Below are 18,448 nucleotides of genomic sequence, written 5' to 3'. Positions count from 1 at the left end.
GACAGTGACAAGTAAAAAAAGCAATGAGATATGATTCATAATATATAAAAAAATAAAATGAAAAAAAGTCTGGCCTAAGGATGGGCCAGAACTAAAATTCCAAAAGTGTTTTAATGTACCTGATAAGTATTGTAAGATTGGTAAAAGGGACAATGCATCTATCCTGTCAGCTGTTAATAATTAGAGAGGGGGCTTAGTGTATAACTGGATGTTTGCATCATATTTGTGAAAGCATCTTGACGCCAGGATTTGGACTGCGAGCAGCCATCCATAGAGATTAAATTTGTTCAGGAGACAAAGGTCATTTCACATCCTGCTGGCATGCATGCAGACATCCGTGAACACCGTGTCCAGCCTCTGCTAAAGTGGCAGTCCGGTGCCCGCTAGAACCGTTTAAACAAATCAGCATTGTGTGTCTCACTGTCGATAGATCCATACGGTGGCCAAGGATGAAGTTTGACCGAGCAAATAAAGATACACAGTCATCTGCACCCTTGCATTTCGGTTCTGAAAATGCAACCGTTCTCTCAGAAAATTGTCCCGGTTGCAAATGTTTTGGTATTCAAGTGGTAATAGTTGTTTTCATTCTCACTGGAACAACAGAAAAAAAACGGAAGAAAAGTCAAATCTGATTCCCTACAGAAACCAAAATAAATGCACTGTGCATTTGAACTGCTGCGTGGATTCGCGCAAACAGTGCGTAAAAAGGGCTTCACACTCATGATGTAGATTTAATCTTATGGCCAAACTCAAATTCTGGCGTCTTTTTTGGCAAATTCATTCTTAAGCAAATGTAAAGGTATATAGCATAGCCATTAAATTAGTGAGTGCATTACAGCCCAATTTCTCAGCAAATGGGTGGTTTACCAAACCAGAGTAAGGTAACTTACTGAATGTGGTCTAGTTGTCATGATTTGTGTTTAAGAACAGTCCGAGGAATAAACAGTGAGGGGGGTTATAGTGTGGTGAACTACTCTGAAACAGCGGGAGAAGGGAAGGAACAACAAGTTCACTCAGCTTTAACAAAAACAAAACTGACAAGCTTCAGAATTAGAAAAACTAGCACTATACTTGCCTAAATTAAGTAAAGCTGAAACTAGGACAGGAGGTCCAACATAACAAAAAACACAAAACCAGATCTGAACATGAACTTTTTTTTTTTCTATTATGTTTGATTATGTCTTTTGTCAGTCTCTCAGGGTTTTATTTTCATGGCCCACTAGGAGTGGAAAATCTCAAGAAGAAAAAAAAAAGGGGTTTCATACCTTTAATCCTTGGGGGAATTATGCACATTAATATTTTAGGAAGAAAGAAAAAACAGTGTGGAAAGAGCACATAATCTGATGCTGCAGACATCTTTATGGTTTCAAAGGTTGAATTATTAGCGCAACTTGAGTGAATGCTCCAAGGTTACTGGTAGACTGTAACTGTGTGTGTGTGTGTGTGTCGGTGTGTGTGTGTGTCACATACAGGAAACTACAAAAACATGCAATTTTGGATTCATCTTCCCATGTTTAGGTTTTAGAGAAATACTGATTCTGACATCTACAGTTTAACATTGTGTCAAGAAGATATATCGCCTGAAACCACTCGTGAACAGGTTACTTGTTATTCTTTGCTGTGTTTTGCATAAAGTACACACAGGATAAATTAGCACAAACTATAAGAGGAACATGTTTACCTTTATATGGAGGACTGTTCTTCCTGTCTAATTGTTGGTGAGTGATGTACTGTAACATGAATTGCGATACTTCATAACATATTTTTAAGAAAACATACAGTGTCACAGTTTAATATATGGGTGGGGATTTGGGGGGGAAATGCAAACTAGCAATTTTAGTTTTAACAAGAACAGCAGGAGCCAATATGGCTTAATGAGCAATGGTGCCTTTTCTAATTACAGTGGCAACCTGACATTTGATGAAAGGTCTGCAGGCGATACTAGATGCTGAAGAAGAACAAATTATATCTGTTATATGCAATATTATCAGAATATTTATGAAGCTTTATCACCTACTTTAAGTGTCAATGATTTTAAAATACCGGACCTTGATCGAGTTCATTACAATAGTACACATTGAGCTTATTCAAAGTGCCAGGCTTAACTTGAACTTCTGAAGGTTACTAAAGTGTTTCCTCCAATTTCAGGATTAGACGTTGGGACTATCAAGGTTCATTCCAAGATATTTATTCGTACTGTGATTGAAATGATTTTCAACGGTGAATTTACAAAGTTCGGGTGGTGGTAGATAAAAAATACTGAACTTATAAACAATCATTTTGAATTAATCTCTCTGAGCCCTAAATGTCTACTGAACTAAAAATTCACCATTTTATAGTTACATTGCATTGCTTTTGCAAACACGTTTGTTCGAATTAGGTTACGGTTAATTAAGCATTTAAACATCAATAGAAACAAGCTGAATGTCAATAAAAATTATTAGTGTGTAACTAGTGTGTCTACACAGTACAATATTCTACTTACTAATACTGACGATTATTCAAAGTTTGATTCAGGAATCATCCTGACAACCGTGTCTTTTTTAAAGAATAATAATAATAACAATGCGGTAATTAAACGAATAATCAATTCTTATTAACAAGTCTTTGACATTAAACATCAGTTTTCTTTGACAGATTATCAGAGCTGTTGCAGCCCCTGAGGAAACTTTTTGAACAGTTCTTAGTTCACTAGTAAATGTCTTTGACTTTTCAGATTAATTCCCAGTCCAAGTGCATGTATTAATTCTGCCTCCTGTTTGTGGCAGTTGAAAGAGACAACAAAAAGGAGACCAAAGGTGGCAAGGGAACCAAGGGCAAGGAAGATCAAAGCCCAGCCATCAAAGCGGTGAGTTCAGTAAATTAAACTGGGCCTGTAAGATTCCGACAGAAAAATTACTTTTACCTGATGTTGCTGTCGGCAATAATTTAAGTTTTTTTTCTGCGTCTCTTTTAAGTGTCCTTTTCCAATCAATTACATAATGTGTCTTCTTAAAGATTCTATTTGTAGCCAAGCATTGATCCTGTCACCAACCCGTTCCCTGTTGCTTCCAATTCATTTGCATTTTCATGAGCTAGAGATAAAATTTTATTATTTACCGACATCTACATATATTTTATGTTTGTAACTGGTTAACTTGTAAACATTTTTATTTATCCAGATACCTGCCGGCAATGTCTTGCCTTCAAACGTCTTCCCAGTGAACACACGTTGCATCAAATGTATCTTTTTTTACTATGTGCTTTTAGGACTTTTGTTGAATATGATATTTAATTCTGTATGTCAGACCAGCTATTTCATGTGTGCATCGCTGCAGATTACATTTGCACTCTTGGTTTATCATAATTTTTAACATGCTTCTAAAGACATTGTGGACCCTTATAATAAAGGAATCTTTGGTAAGTAAATGTAGCCTTTAACGGTTTGTATTTTGCCAGATAATACATTTCATAAGTGACATATTTATTGTTTGTTATCTTACAAAAACCTGTACGAGACACACTGCACACATCTCACACTGCAATTGCCAAGTTTTACGAAATACAAACAATATTTCTATGTTGTTGTTGTTTGCGACACAGAAGGGACCAGTTTGAGCATGAGGATGAAGGAGATTTTGGAATCGCACAGCCGACATTTCAGCCAGCTGTGGGAGGGTTTCATGGGCTGTAAACAAACACCCAGGTTAGAACCATCGGTTGCAATGCAGCACGACCCTTCTCTGTTTCATGCTGTTACATTTCGACACACCTAATGTCTTCTGCTTTACCTCCTCATATATCTGTCAAGCCTGGCTGAAATGGAGCAGTTGCTATGCAGATGCAGTGCCTTTATTTACCTAGGGATGGAGCACTTCATGGCAAACGTTCCACCCGCCAAACTAGCAGCCCTCAACCTATCTGGTACACTACATTTTCCCTACACACACAATATGTAGTTATCAAAAATGTGAAATGTCAGTCTTTGTTTCTTTGGACATGACACCTCAACACACGTGTAAAGTTGGTAAAATGCTGTGATGAATGATTGGACGTTTGAGCAGAGCTGTTGATTATGTAAGCAGTAGGTTTAAGATCTTCAATCACATCAATCTTTCATTTCCTAAGTGGGCCTTTGATATGAAAAATCTCTGTTCTGCAGTAAGAAATCTATAGGCTTTTATTGGACCATTGCTACAACACTATCGGGACTTCACTTCATATCTGTAAAATTAATTAACTGAGAAAACCTAATATTGACTGGTCACGTTCAGTTTGTTCCCTGGGTTGTAAATTGATTGACATTGAAATATTATTTGGTTTCTCATACAACAAACTTGCCAAGGGTTATTTACCCTAGTGCTCATGACAATCTGATTCTAAACACGTGTGCGAAGTACAAGTACAATTTTACAGAGTCATATTAAGAATTAGCTCATTTTTTTAAAATAATTAAGCTAAACAAATGATTTGAACTTTAAAGCCGAGAATCACAAACCCTACGAATTGCTGAATACATCTTCACAGAAGTGGCCACTTTGATGAAAGTTTGGCCACTTCCTTGACATTTTAATTTAATTACAGCCAGGGGGACGGGAAGACTCTAAACTTGTGGGGTCCCCTCTCTCATTTATTGGAGGAGGCCGTTTCCCTCTGTCAGTGCTCTTTAAATAACTAATAACCATGTAACTTTTTAAATAATAGCCTTTCATCTTCAGAAATTTCTCACAGATGAAGGTTTTTATGACTCTTTGCTTTTCCTTCACCAGCAAAAAAAAAAAAAAAGACACTGAGGATGGGTTGACTTTTTGATTGACAGAGTGTCAGCTTGGCCTTACACATCGCCCTGGGCCAGACATATGTGTCACCTCCTCGCCTGGTGTTATTACTGCTAACTATAGTGTGACTGACACCATGGTCTGAATTCCAGCTGTTACTTCACGACACACCGGACTGTTCCTAGTTAATTGGCTATAGGTCTATGATTAGGTGATGACAGATTTTGTTTCTCAGAAAAAACAGGGGTTAGATAGTACATGATGCACCATCTGCACTCTTTTTTTCTAGAAACCGTGTTAATTTAGCACTTGTAGTTTGGCTTGTGTAAGTCAGAATATTCGTTTTTGACATGACTAGCTGCGTGAGTGAACTGCTGTTCAGGCCTCCAGCACACACTCAGCAAACATACAGACATCATGCACATGTCACTGTATAGGAAGTCAGAGAAGAAGGAAGATAACCTTGCTGACACATGTTGTGTAAGACACAAGCACCAGGTTTTCACACTTACAGGTCCAGTCCAAGTGTTGGTACAGCATAAAATTCTGTTTTTGTCCTCGTACATAAATGGACTGTGCGAAAGTACGTCTGAAAGCTTCTTTGACTCAGACATGACTCATTTCCTCAGTATTCTAAAGTGAGTGCTTCTTCTTAGTGAAAGTCCACTAAGACCTTCAATTGGGTTAACACATGTCGTTACAGCCACACGTGTTTTCCTGCAAATTAATTGTGGCATGTCTTTCTTTTATTAGAAACAGATTTCAGGACTTGGTGGAAATATTTATGTTCAATCTAGAAAAGTGACACAAAAAAAGTGTTTAGACAAACTAGTGCATTTAGACGAATGATTTTTGAAAAATAATAGATTCTGAGGAATGAGCAAAGGAGCCGATATTATAGGAATATTGTGTGTCTGAGCTAAAGCGGTTGTACGAGACAGAAAGATCCAAAATCGCCTCTAAATGTTGTGCATGCAGGAGCTACAGTGCCAGGCTGCACTTACTTTTTCCATCAGCACATAAGACATAAAAGCGGAAATACAGCATTTTTATGCTTTTATGCCACTGCCAGTAAATAGTTATTGTTCATCAGGAACTGCATTTATCCCGTTCTCTCCTTAGAGTGTCGCATGGCCCTGCTCTTTGACCGGGTTCAGAACGATGCCAGCATTCTCTGTCAATCAAGCCTTCACACGAACAAGAGGTAACAAAATAGCTGGTTGAAGGAAACTGTTGTAGATCATTTTGTGTATGTGTCTTTCTCTTTTGCCTGCTTAAAGAACAGCTCCAGCAGTTTGATGAGAGTTTATACTGTACATTCCTTCGGTGGCTAATAGTCTCACTATCTCTCTCTCTTCTCCAGTGCGGGACAGTTTGCTTTGGATGAGCCCCTGGAGACCGCTCTACTGCTGAGTTTGGGTGGTGTCAGCTGTGTTGTCCTCAATCAGTGGCACAGCAGCCTTCAGCAGAACACACACAATATGGCTACTTTTCTAGACCGTACGTTTTTGGATATACGGTTACTTTCTGTCAGCTTGATGCGTTGTACTTTTTAAAGATATACTTCATAACAGTGGGCACTATTAGCAGTAATGAAATCTGTGTGTTTTTCAGATCTACTCAGCCTCAGCCAAACCTCCGGCCAGAGCATACATGCCTTAAGAAAAGAGACGCCACATGACAATGGATTACATGGTACCGTAAATTCTTCTTTGACACCTAATTTAGGTGATGTGTTCCCATAAAGGGACTTAATCTCTCTTTCTGCTTGTATGAGGAGGAAACATACATGCCAGGCATTCACTCAAAAGTATTTTAACTAAGGTGGATTTCAATATAGACCTCAGATATAATTTTATTTGTAATTTTTCATTTTTGGCTTTCCTCTGCAGATCCAGTGCTCCTTACTGACTCAAAGGAACATGATGTTGACCACAAAATTACTTATTTGGCCTTCAACTGCATTCTTTACGGACTTCCTAACTTAATTGTCACATAATATGCTGCATACCTTTTCTTTTCTTTAGCACTGCAAATATTATTCTATGCAGAAATTTAAGCTGTAATACGAGTGAGTTAACAATGAATTAAAGATGATCCTTGATGTCTTTAATTCACATTACTACACAGCAGGCATGTGATACAGAGTGCAACATGCCTGAATCATAAAATAAGGCTAGAATGCAGTTTTAATGCACTGCTGCTTTGCGTAACAAAGGTCTGGCCTAAATACAGCCAGCGTAAGAAAAACAGGTGTTTGCCAATCAGCTGCTGAAGCTAACTGTCAGACATCTTAACAATCTCCTCTTGAAATAAAAAAAAAGACACCCACAGCTAAACAGGACGTAACACACAGTAAAGATAATAGGGAGCGTTATTCATAAACACAAGTCAGGGCATCTGCCACAACGATATTTTGACCTTTCTTATGGCGAATGCCCAAATTGTAAGCATTGACAATGTTGCCTCAATGCATCAACTGGTGTTCTGGTGTTTTTGCATCAGATGTATAACAGCCACCAAAGGGTTGGTGTAAACACGTATTGTGATGCCAAGACTGATCATAGTGAGTTTTGCAAAGTCAAACTTGCTCAGATTCAAAGTCAGTGAGGCTGAAACACAGCCATGAGTGCATTGATGTGAACCTCCCAGTCACCCAAATATGATTCACAGTTAGCCACAACACACAACACTTTCCACATTAGAAGCGGGAAAGTTGCAGAGGCCTCACACATCTCAAAAGTTACCGGGAGCTTTTACTTCATTTGACCTGACAGAATAAGCTTTCAACAAGTTTTTGCTCATTGCTCATTCAGATAGGTGTAAACTACCTTTGGAATAGATTTTAATCATAGCATTTATAGTTTTTGTCCACGTGTCTTTCTTCCTTAAATTACCCTGAACAATTAGATACTGGAAGATCCTTCTTAGTACAAACTGAGAGCTGCTGAGCATCAGGATCTTGAATAAACCCGTCCAAATCAAACACCGTGATGACAAACAAAACTAACGCTACCCTTCATGATACACTAGCCCACCAAAACATGTACTTCTTAACTACGCACAGTGGTAGAAACGAAGTGCACAAAAGGACAGTAACGAAGTGCAGGTACTTAGTTACTGTGTTTAAGTAAATTTTTTTATAATCTGTACTTTGCTTAAGTAGATTTAATTATGGCTGCTGTGACTTTTACTCTAAGCAAATATTAATACTTTTTACTGCACTTCATTCCTAATCGACGTTGCGTTACACTTTATAGATTATCACTTGACAGACATGTCATGTTTCCTTCCATGATCTTATTTTCCTATAATGCAGTCATTTTACTGTTGTTTGGCTTTCTTCATTTGAACTTGGCATTGCCTACGTCTTTTTCTAACTCGATATGAGTAGTTTAAAAATAAAACGGAAAAAAAAATCATCAGATCATATTGTTAAAACAGCTTCAACCCATCATTTATGTCTATTAAATTCAATTAGTTTCTGTCCTTTTCTGTGGACCAGTACGGCTTCATGTTTGGGGGACATTAACTAATTAATTTATAACTAATTAATCAAGTACTTTTACTTTTAAATACTTTAGGTAAAATATTAATCATGCACTTACCTACTTTTAGTTAAGTTGAAATTTCATCAGATACTTTTATACAGTATTTGAGTACTTCATCAACCACCGACTAAGCAGAACTGGATCAAAATAATATCAACAGCTAATACATCCGGGAAGTGGATCACACTTCAACGTGCATTCAAGAGAAAATAACCCTAAAAGTACCACTCGAACTCACTGTCTTACTTTACCTGTATCGGATCACAACAGGACTATCACACAAAAACACAACAGTTTGCTTATTATTGAACATAATTTAAAAAAACTCACTGACTCAGCTCGTCAGCATTACTCATTTCTAAACTACTTGTTCTTTAGCTGATGACATTCAATTCAATTCAAAACAAGCTCTTGGATACTTTTTTCTTCTATTCTGATAAGTAACTGCTACAAACTGTCCCTTCACCCCGGGACAACATGCACCACACTGGACAGCCAACAGAAGTCTCGTTGTGCTTCCAGAGTACACAGATATACAGTACTTGCTGTAAACGTAGATCTGCAACAGCATGGAGAGGTCTTCCATGTTTACTGTATATATAATATATGCTGTATTCACTTTTTGTCACCCTTTTACTGCCTCTTATGGACAGTAGAGCATAATAGTACTATTAGTACACACTATAGTTGTTTTTTTTAACATTACTGGCTTTTTAGTGACTTTTGGACTAGAGTCCACTGTTTGTTTTTGCCAGAGAAGGATTCTCCAGGCTATCGTTTGACCTTTGTGTGCACATATGTAAGTAGGTCAGGGAGAGCTTTTCACTGGGCCGCAAACATATCACATGCTGGAGGCAGCTGAGTCTGGAGGAACAAAGGCAGGAGGCCTAGAAATGAATTAAATACTGACGTAATACTACACCTTGGGGTTACAACCCCAATCATCAGTGTGCATCGTGACCACTTTGTTTCGGGGTGAGTGCTTGAGTAAATATTGGGGAGAGCGTCAGGGGACACAGGCAAGAAGAAGAAGAGTAAGAAAGCATGTAGTATTTTTGAGTTCATGTAGCTGAGAGTGTTTTACACTGATGTGTTATTCACGTTAAATTTAGTTTCCTTTTATTTTTCTGTTTAGACTAAAGCTTAAAAATGGCTTAATTTGTTCTTTTATCGTTTGGTGTTAAACGTTTGTCATAGTCACATGGTAATAAATGATCTTTGTTACCCTAGTTATTATAAATTCAGTTTACAGTGGCAGAGAGTTGTTGTTAGATTCTTCTATTAACTGTAAAGACAAGTAAGAGAAAGGCAGTGGCTTTCGTCCTAATCCACTCCGTTTGATCACCAGCTTCTTAATGCACTATATACACGAGGCGAGCAGAGTGACGAAGACAAACGAGATTCACCTCTTCTTGGTGTAAACCCAGCATGAATAATGGAAGGATACTGTACCTGTTGTAGTGAGGAGTAGAAACTGATGTGATTAGATTCATGATGTCCACTTGTCTCTGTGCTAAATCTATGAGTGTTTGCAACTGCTTACCTATTGCCTTAACATGCAAATGGAACTTGTGCCTGACTAATTTCTTTGTCAGCCATTCCACCCGGGCCACGTAAGGCTGCATAAATGCAACCGGCAATGTAGGGGCTGACACAGAGCTATTCTGACAAGCAAGGCTGATGGATGCCGCCCCGCGAAGCAACCTCGAAACCTCTGCCTCTTTATTCAAGGCCCGAGTAGAGGTCTGCCTTGCTAACCATGGGCGCCCAAACAAACCTCGGATTTATGGCGATACTTTATTTGACGGACGTTTCCTTGGCCAAGATTAGAGATTTGTTGTTTTGCAAATTAGAGACATCATAAGTCACATGTTGCATTTTCTGTCTGGCTTTACAGACAGGTACAGCAAAGCCCCCACTTATTTACATCCAGCCTCTATTATAGTCAAAGATCAAACAAGCTCGGTTTAGTTTGTTTGCCTGTTGAATGGAATTGTAGCCACTTCTGTATCTATTGTGATGGCACTAACACTGACACTGATATTTTGGTTCACTGATTTCAAAAAATACAGACAGCAGGAACACACACAGTAATGAGGTTTCATTTCATTACCAACAGTTTCTGTAATCATTTTATCCATGCTAAAAATGCAATTTGATGGTATAATCATATCAGAACAGCAATGCTCGCTCTCTGAGCACCAGTTGGTTTTGACTTCATAATCGAATCTTTTGGCAGATGCTGTGCACAGTGAGTCTGTGCTCTGATATGACTAAAGTAAGTAACTACTTTAGGTCTACAGTACATCTGATGATGAGGCCTAGTAGGAATTTGACAGGGGAGGAGGAGCTGAAATTGTTACATTAAAGGTGTTGTGGTTTCATCCTTGAAACATTTATCAGGAACAGTAAATGAACACGTGTGGTGGCATGAACTAAACTGAGATATCAGTTGTAAATAGACGACAGCAATGCAATAACCCTGTAGATGGAAAACAGAACTGTCACTTCTCTTTTGTGACATTTTCTGAGATTATCTTGTTCACATAATCTATGAATCAGTACAATTGTCGCTGCTAGATAAACAGAGAAATGTCACTACAGTTTACAATGTGTAGTAAGAAATAAATGAACATGTTAAGTATAAATTTAAGTATAAGTTTACTATGAATGCCAGCTACAGCAATGCTGAAAAAGCATAAATACATAGCATAGCGGTTTTCCAAACACAATGGAAATTCAAGGCTACAACAGCTTCAATTTACACTGTAGGATTTAGTGAAGTTACTACGTGGAACCCAGCAGACTTTGTCTGCTTGGCTGCAGATTTGAGATTGTTCAGATGGGGAAATCTATTCAGTGCAAAGATTGGCGAGAAGCAGAAAAGGTCAGACTCTAAAGATGCGGAATTTACATGGTTTTGTGTTTTCTCATCTTTTCTACCTTTTTCTCTATTTACGTATCTTAACACAGTTTTGTCCTTTATGTGGTTCCATTGTTTGATTGGTCTTTGATATGTTCTCGTTTATCACATCTGCTCTTATTCTATTTACTCGTCTCCCCTTTTACTTTACCTTGGCTCACCTTAACAACAGTGCGGTATTCTGTAGACTGTTCTGGCCCTTTCACAAAGCACTGTAACAAAAATGAACTCATTTTTGCATCTAATTTACATTCGCCCATAACAACCCATCACACTCAATTTAGGGAGAAGACTCTTCGGTGCTGCAGGTATCGATGGTGCAGCGCTGCAGCCTGTCTCCTCGCGCTCTGTTGGCAGGTCACCTCTGAGACGTTAAAGTTACTTTTTGGTGTCCATCGTTTCATTAACACAATATGTTTGCTGTAATTATAGGAGACTTTTTGGTGCTCATCCCAACTGTGGGCGTGGCTCTCCTGATACACTAACTCCTTTTGGCAGGTGGATAAAGTAGAGTTTGAGTTTTGAACCGAAACAATACATTTATTGGTTTCAGCATTAATGTAATTTAATCAGGTATTTTTGAAAAGTACAAAAGATGCTTGTGCAGTAGCTAACAAGTCATTGGGATGGTCTTGTTCTATTTTATGGATACATGCTGGAAAGCTCCATCTGTAATTCAGTAATTCAGGCAGAAAGTCAAACGGGGAAGTTTATTCTCATGCAAGGAAGCAGAAGCAACAGTAACTGAGTGAAACAAATACAGGACTTTTGCTGCATGTGGCCATGTTTGCCCGACAGCTACATCTGAAAGTAATTTTTTTCAGACCGATGAGCATAATAATCCACAGAACAATAAGATCATAAATAAGACACTTTACTGATGCACCACCTGATGTACTAAAGAAAGAAATCAATGCTTAGGTTCACTGTTTAAGGTGTTTTATCATGGCTGTGGTTTATTGTAACATGTATTTGCATTACCTCTAGTCTACTGGATGCACTGTACTGTCTGTATTCGACTGCTTTAAACAAGAAAATCCATAAGAGCTTTAAGGAAAAACCTGAATAAGTGAGCAGAGAAAAACAACAAATGCATTGTGAAGAATAAATACATGCAACGAGAGGTTTTGAGCAATGTGTTAGCATCCTCCACCACCATCGAAGATTATGTGTAATCTTTAGAGGTTCAGATGAACCAAAAAATGTGTGGATAACTTTTAACTGATACTGTAGTTTGGCTTCTAAACATAATTGCTCACTGGACTGCTAAAATGTTTCAGTTTGGGTTGTAATTGAGGATAATTTCTGCCTGCTAAGCCCCCCCCAAAAAATCGAACTGTGAGGGCATATTGAAACCATGGGAGTTGAGACAATGTTTTGCAGTTATTGACAGACTTATTAATATGACGTCTAGTATATATTGCACTGGTATGGTGGGCAGTCATTGTAGAAGAAACTGTCCTTTTGTGCACAAGTCAGTATACATACAGGACTGTATTAGATGAAGCCTCAGGGAACACGGATTATGGTAAAACCTATACTACAGGCTAAATAATAATACATTTTATTTATAGGCATCTTCATGACACTCAAGATCGCAGTATAGATAAAAGCAAAATAGAAGAAAGAAATACAATAAAAGTCAGATAAACCGTAAAGGTCATCAAAACAAAATAAAAGAATTACAATAGAAGATAATAAAATACACTAGGAAACAAACATGAACTGTCACAGTATCATCAGTCAATGCCATCTGTACAGACATCTGTGCAGGCCAGCCAATCACAGAGTAGGAAAGTTTGGACAGATACGTCTTAAGCTGGGATTTGAAGTGTGGGAGTGAATTGATGCTACGTAGGTCAAGAGGGAGGGAATTCCATACTAGTGAGGCGAGCCAAATGGACAGTGCGTAAGATAGAAGAAGAAGATCTGAGGGTAGGGGCGGGCAATGTGATATGGAGGGGGTTGGCAAGGCACGAGGTTATGAATGGCTTTAAAAGTAAATAGCTGTATTTTGTAATGAATGCAATATGTGAAGTGAACTGTGAACCAGTATGGCAGCAGTGTGAGATGTGAGGAAGGGACATAGGCGGTTGATGCTGCGAAGACGGAAGTAGGCTGACAGTGTGAGGTTATTACTGTGGGAAGTAAAGGAAAGTGTGCTGCTGAGGATGACGCCCAAACTATCTTAACATGTGGGGAGGAAGAGATAGAGGAATTTTCAATAGAAATTATAGAGCTTTCAGATTTGGTTAAAGTAGATTTAGTGCCAATGAGTAACATTTCTGTCAGTGAGGGAAGAGGGACCGTGGGTGGAATTAGGTTTGGTGGAGATGTACAGCCGGGTGTCATCCACATAAAAATGACAGTGAATATAATATTTACAAAAAAATTTAACCAAGAACCAGTAGGTAAATGATAAAAAAAACAGGGGACCCAGGACAGAACCCTGGGGCACACCTGTGCTGACTGGGAGAGGGTTAACTGAATGAACTGAGTGCAGCCAGAGAAATAAGATTTGAACCAAGCATCGGGTGTATGAGTGATGCCAATAACAAGATGTCTGAGATTATTCAGGCCATTGGGATCTGCACCAGGCTTTTTGAGTATGGGAGAAAGAGCAGCTGTTTTGAGAGGAGAACAACATAAGGTAGAGTGACTGATAGGCCAGAAGAGCACAGACAGGTAAGTCATGCTAGACAACATGATTAGGAGTTTCAGGCAGCAAAAAAAAACAAGAAAACATTGAAACTTTGGTGAGCGCTCGCTCATTGAATCAACCAAGACCACACTGACAATCACAATGCTGCATTTTTGTACTTTTTCAGGCTCCCGTTTCATTTTCTAACCCTAATCTAGGTCCAGACGAAGATTGGACTACACTTGAGGCATCTTTAATTTTCAGTCACACTTTGTATGCTATTGAGTTTCTATGAATGTATATTAGCTGTGGATAACACTCATTGGCTTTCGAAGCAATCCATAAGTGTCAAGAGTGATCTTATATAATAAGTAACTCAGACATCAGTCCTGCGTATTAGACCAAATCAACCCTCTCTGATTACTTCCATCCGTGACCTTGCTCACCTTGTATTTTTACCACTGTGGATCTGAGCAGGAAATGATTATTCTGATTGAGAGAACGGAGCCAAGTAGAATCTCCTGGCCTTTCATTACTAGGGTATAATAGCTACTTAGTGAAGTGGAGGACTTTCATTTATTGGCAGCTGACTGTTTTTATGTGCTCATCGTGGTGAATGCTTTGTCAACCCCCCCCCCATTTTATCCATTTGATCCCCTGATTTCTAGTGTAAGCTTCTGAATCCTAATAATTGCCTATAATATATCCTGTGCGTATACATATATTCTGTGTTAGACAAGTACTGGAATGGCAAAGCCGGTTCATGTTTGCTGTATAACGACATTTGGTTCGTGAATTTCAGAGAAAAGTTCAGATTATCAACTTTTATTTTCTAGTATTTACATATACACATACAACGCAAAAGAACATCGCGACTTCTGTATCAGATCACCAGAATTTTAATACGAGGACGTGTGACAATTAATAGCTTTAAATCACCAATTATATTAAAGTTTGCATTTGTTTAAAACCCTAAATCAACATGATGAACAGATAGCTGTCGTCGCAAGAAAAACTATTTGGTGGCACTGTACAAACACTAGGCGTAAGCAACTTGGATTAGAACACTGAGCAATATACACAAGCTGTCACCACAAATTTGCAAAGTACAGAGGAGAAATACAATGATAGATAGTGGTCAACAATATGCTGATGAAGGAGGAGCCCCCAGCCAAGGACCCGCACTTGTGGCACCACTCTGGGGCTTTAAACTCCAGGTGTTCGAAAGCAGGCCGGCACACTTCCTCTCATCCCTCTAGCTACACTATCTGCTTGTGGTGACTGGAGACCAATGTGGATGGCAGTTCAGTTTAGTACAGAGCGGCTGGTTCCTATGTAACAAAAGGGAATCACAGAGGTCCATTAAGAGTCCAATGTGCTAAAGGCTCATCAGGGGTCCACTAGCAGTAAAAGGAACATATGTGTATCGCTTATTCGTTTAACTACGATTTTCAGGAGAAACTGTTTTTGAAATAGATTTGTGTACATGAAAATGTGACATTTGCCAAGTCAACCAGTTATCACTGACTAAATGTAATTAAGGCAATAACAGGTGTAACCTCCAGTGGCAAGGTGCCAAATAATGAGTACAGCTGTTACAAGTGCCGTAAGTACCTAGTGTGAAGGGTACAGTTGTGGTCCACTAGAGGGCGCAGCCCCGGTGACAAGGTGTTGTTCCCCTGAAGATGTCACCTCTTTTCTGAGAGCAAGGTGCTGGCATCATGCCAACATACTCTCATGTTTCCATGGTCACCATTTAGCATGTTGGCATGCAAATGTCTTAAACGAAGGATGTTAAAAATGTGAATACTTTTGTAGTTATTAACAATAAAGCAGTGGACAACTTGTACACAAGTGAGAGACTGAAAGACTTTGTGAGGTGGTAAAACAGGTTGTTTATTATTAATCGGTGTCAGTTTGCTGCTCCCCATATCCACGACAGGTGAGAAAATGCAAATTTGCCACTGAAAACATATAAAAACCACCTGCACAGGTAAGCATCAGGTGAACTCAATCCCATAAAAATACACATATTACTTCAAATAATGGCAATATACAGACGAAATATTTTAGTTAATGCAACCACTACCAAATAACAATGGCAGGATCTACATCCCTAATAATATAATATTTAATAATTGGATCCATTAGAGTGGTTACTACCTATCCTCCCTCAACTTGTACTTTTCTTGATTACCCTGCTGATTCACACAACAATGAAAAAAAAACAGCAAAAATTCCCCAGTCCCCCAAAACAATACAAACACCCAACAAATAACTCATCAACACAACAAATCAACTCAGGAATTACACCTCAAACAGTACCTTAACTTAAAAAACTGCCCGATTGGCCGATGTCTGGAGGGGAAAGAGATGAGGAGCCAGAGCGCCGAGTGCAGCGAGGCAGGGTGGCCGGAGGTTCTGGAACTGTAGACAAAAGTGGTGAGAAACTTCTTCTTTTCCTTTGGGCTGTTCCCTTTCAGGAGTCGCCACAGCGAATCATGTGCCTCCATCTAACTCTAACTCTGTGTATCTCCTCTGCATCCTCTTCATTCACACCAACTAACTTCATGTCCTCTCTCACTACATCCATAAATCTCCTCTTTGTTCTTCCTCTAGACCTCCTGCCTGGCAGCTCCAACCTCAGCATCCTTCTACCGATATATTCACAGTTTCTCCTCAGAACATGTCCAAACCACCTCAATCTGGCCTCTCTGACTTTATCTCCAACACATCTAACATGATCTGTCCCTCTGATGTCCTCATTCCTGATCCTGTCCATCCTCGTCACTCCCAAAGAGAACCTCAACATCTTAAACTCTGCTACCTCCAGCTCTGCCTCCTGTCTTTTCTTCAGTGCAACAGTCTCTAAGCTGAACAACATCTCTGGTCTCACCACCATCTTGAACATCTTTCCTTTCATTCTCGCTGATACTCTTTTATCACACAACACACCTGACACTTTTCTCCACCCGTTCCAACCTGCCTGCACTCGCCTCTTCATCTCTTTTCCACACTCTCCACTGCTCTGAACCGTTGACCCTAAGTACTTAAAGTCCTGCACCTTTTTCACCTCTGCTCCCTGTAACCTCACCGTTCCACCTGGGTCCCTCTCATTCACACACATGTATTCTGTCTTGCTGCGGCTAAGCTTCATTCCTCTGTTTTCCAGAGCAGACCTCCACCTCTCTAGATTTTCCTCCACCTGCTGCCTGCTCTCACTACAAATCACAATATCATCTGCAAACATCATAGTCCATGGAGATTCTTGTCTAACCTCCTCTGTCAGTCTGTCCATCACCAGAGCAAACAAGAAGGGGTTCAGAGTCGATCCTTGATGCAGACCCACCTCCACCTTGAACTCCTCAATCACACCTACAGCACCTCACCACTGTCTTACAGCTCTCATATATGTCCTGCACTCTAACATACTTCTCTGCCACTCCAGACGTCCTCATACAATACCACAGCTCCTCTCTCTGCACCCTGTCATACGCTTTTTCTAAATCTATGAAGACACAAAAGTGGTGAGAAACACAGTTTGCTTAAAGGAATTCAGTTTCTCAGGCTACAGCTCTCTGCTACCGTGAGGTTTACTGAGACGGTCTGGCAACTTTGGCAAGGAGACTGGTGTATGAGCAGCTGTCATCAAGTGTTTTAGGTTCAGGTGTGACCACCACCACAGCAGCCCCAGGTACACCTGCACACACATACACAAACACATGCACACACACAAGGACAAATGGGGAGAAAGGGAAAAGGTGGGAGACAGGGAGGTGGAGGAGGGGGAACTGTAACAGATGTAGTAGTTAAATAACGTTGAATAAGTAGTTAAATAAAAACCGGGTTAATCTTTTTGGTAACATGAATTATAAAGTTACACTCTTATTACTCATCCAAAGCTACTTGAGTGAATTGTCAACCTACTGACGGAGGGTGAAAAATGTCTCCGTGGACCAAGAATGTGTCTGCCAAAGTTACTGGCAGTACATGAAAAATTTGTTGAGATATTTCAGTCTAGACCACAGAAGTGGACACACCAGCGGCCACCGGCCTCCCTGAAGACACTAGCAGTTTGGCTAAAATGTAACCTCCAATAAATGAAAGAATAATTGCTAAGAAAAGTTTCATGCTGGAATTCTTTGGTGTCTGTTGCTGAAAACAGTTGACCGGTATAACATTTTTTACGCAGTACTACATGCTGCATTCTTTTATTGGGTCTAAAAATGCAAAAACTATGAACATAAATATAAGAAAAGTACAAAAAGTCAAAGGTGAATTAAAGCATTAAACACAACTGCATTAACCGTGCATAGAAAACATGTCTCTAATTCGAGTATCTGTGCTCTACAAGGACATTTGATCACTGTGGCACCCAGTTCGGTCACAGATGTTCAGTCGAGTATTAGCAGGATTACTGTGTGTGTGTTTATTTAGTCATACCAACATGCAGTATTCATTTACACAGCGTGTGTGTTGCAAAGATATTCACCATTGTGTGTTATGTGATGAAACCAGCTTTCATGTGTAGCACAATAGTCATCATACATTGTTGGTTTGCACAGCGAGTTTTAAA

At 39.4% G+C, this 18,448-nt stretch overlaps 1 protein-coding gene across 1 annotated transcript in view; it reads left to right on the top strand.

Moving 5' to 3' along the window:
- The window catches only part of LOC137098169 (cilia- and flagella-associated protein 46), a 48,209-nt gene extending 32,597 nt beyond the window's left edge, over positions 1–15,612 (top strand). The window contains exons 51-59 of the mRNA XM_067474108.1: positions 2,769–2,848; positions 3,162–3,222; positions 3,367–3,399; positions 3,583–3,685; positions 3,791–3,903; positions 5,880–5,961; positions 6,121–6,257; positions 6,372–6,452; positions 6,650–15,612. Coding sequence (XP_067330209.1) covers positions 2,769–2,848; positions 3,162–3,222; positions 3,367–3,399; positions 3,583–3,685; positions 3,791–3,903; positions 5,880–5,961; positions 6,121–6,257; positions 6,372–6,452; positions 6,650–6,756 — 797 coding nt within the window. The 3' untranslated portion in view covers positions 6,757–15,612. The remainder of the gene's footprint in view (positions 1–2,768; positions 2,849–3,161; positions 3,223–3,366; positions 3,400–3,582; positions 3,686–3,790; positions 3,904–5,879; positions 5,962–6,120; positions 6,258–6,371; positions 6,453–6,649) is intronic.
- Positions 15,613–18,448: the final 2,836 nt, after the last annotated feature.

Source organism: Channa argus, chromosome 1 (assembly GCF_033026475.1).
Source record: "Channa argus isolate prfri chromosome 1, Channa argus male v1.0, whole genome shotgun sequence".
Classification (NCBI taxonomy): Eukaryota; Metazoa; Chordata; class Actinopteri; order Anabantiformes; family Channidae; genus Channa; species Channa argus.
The sequence above is the reverse complement of the archived record's forward strand: the minus strand, read 5'-3'. Positions and strand labels throughout refer to the sequence as shown.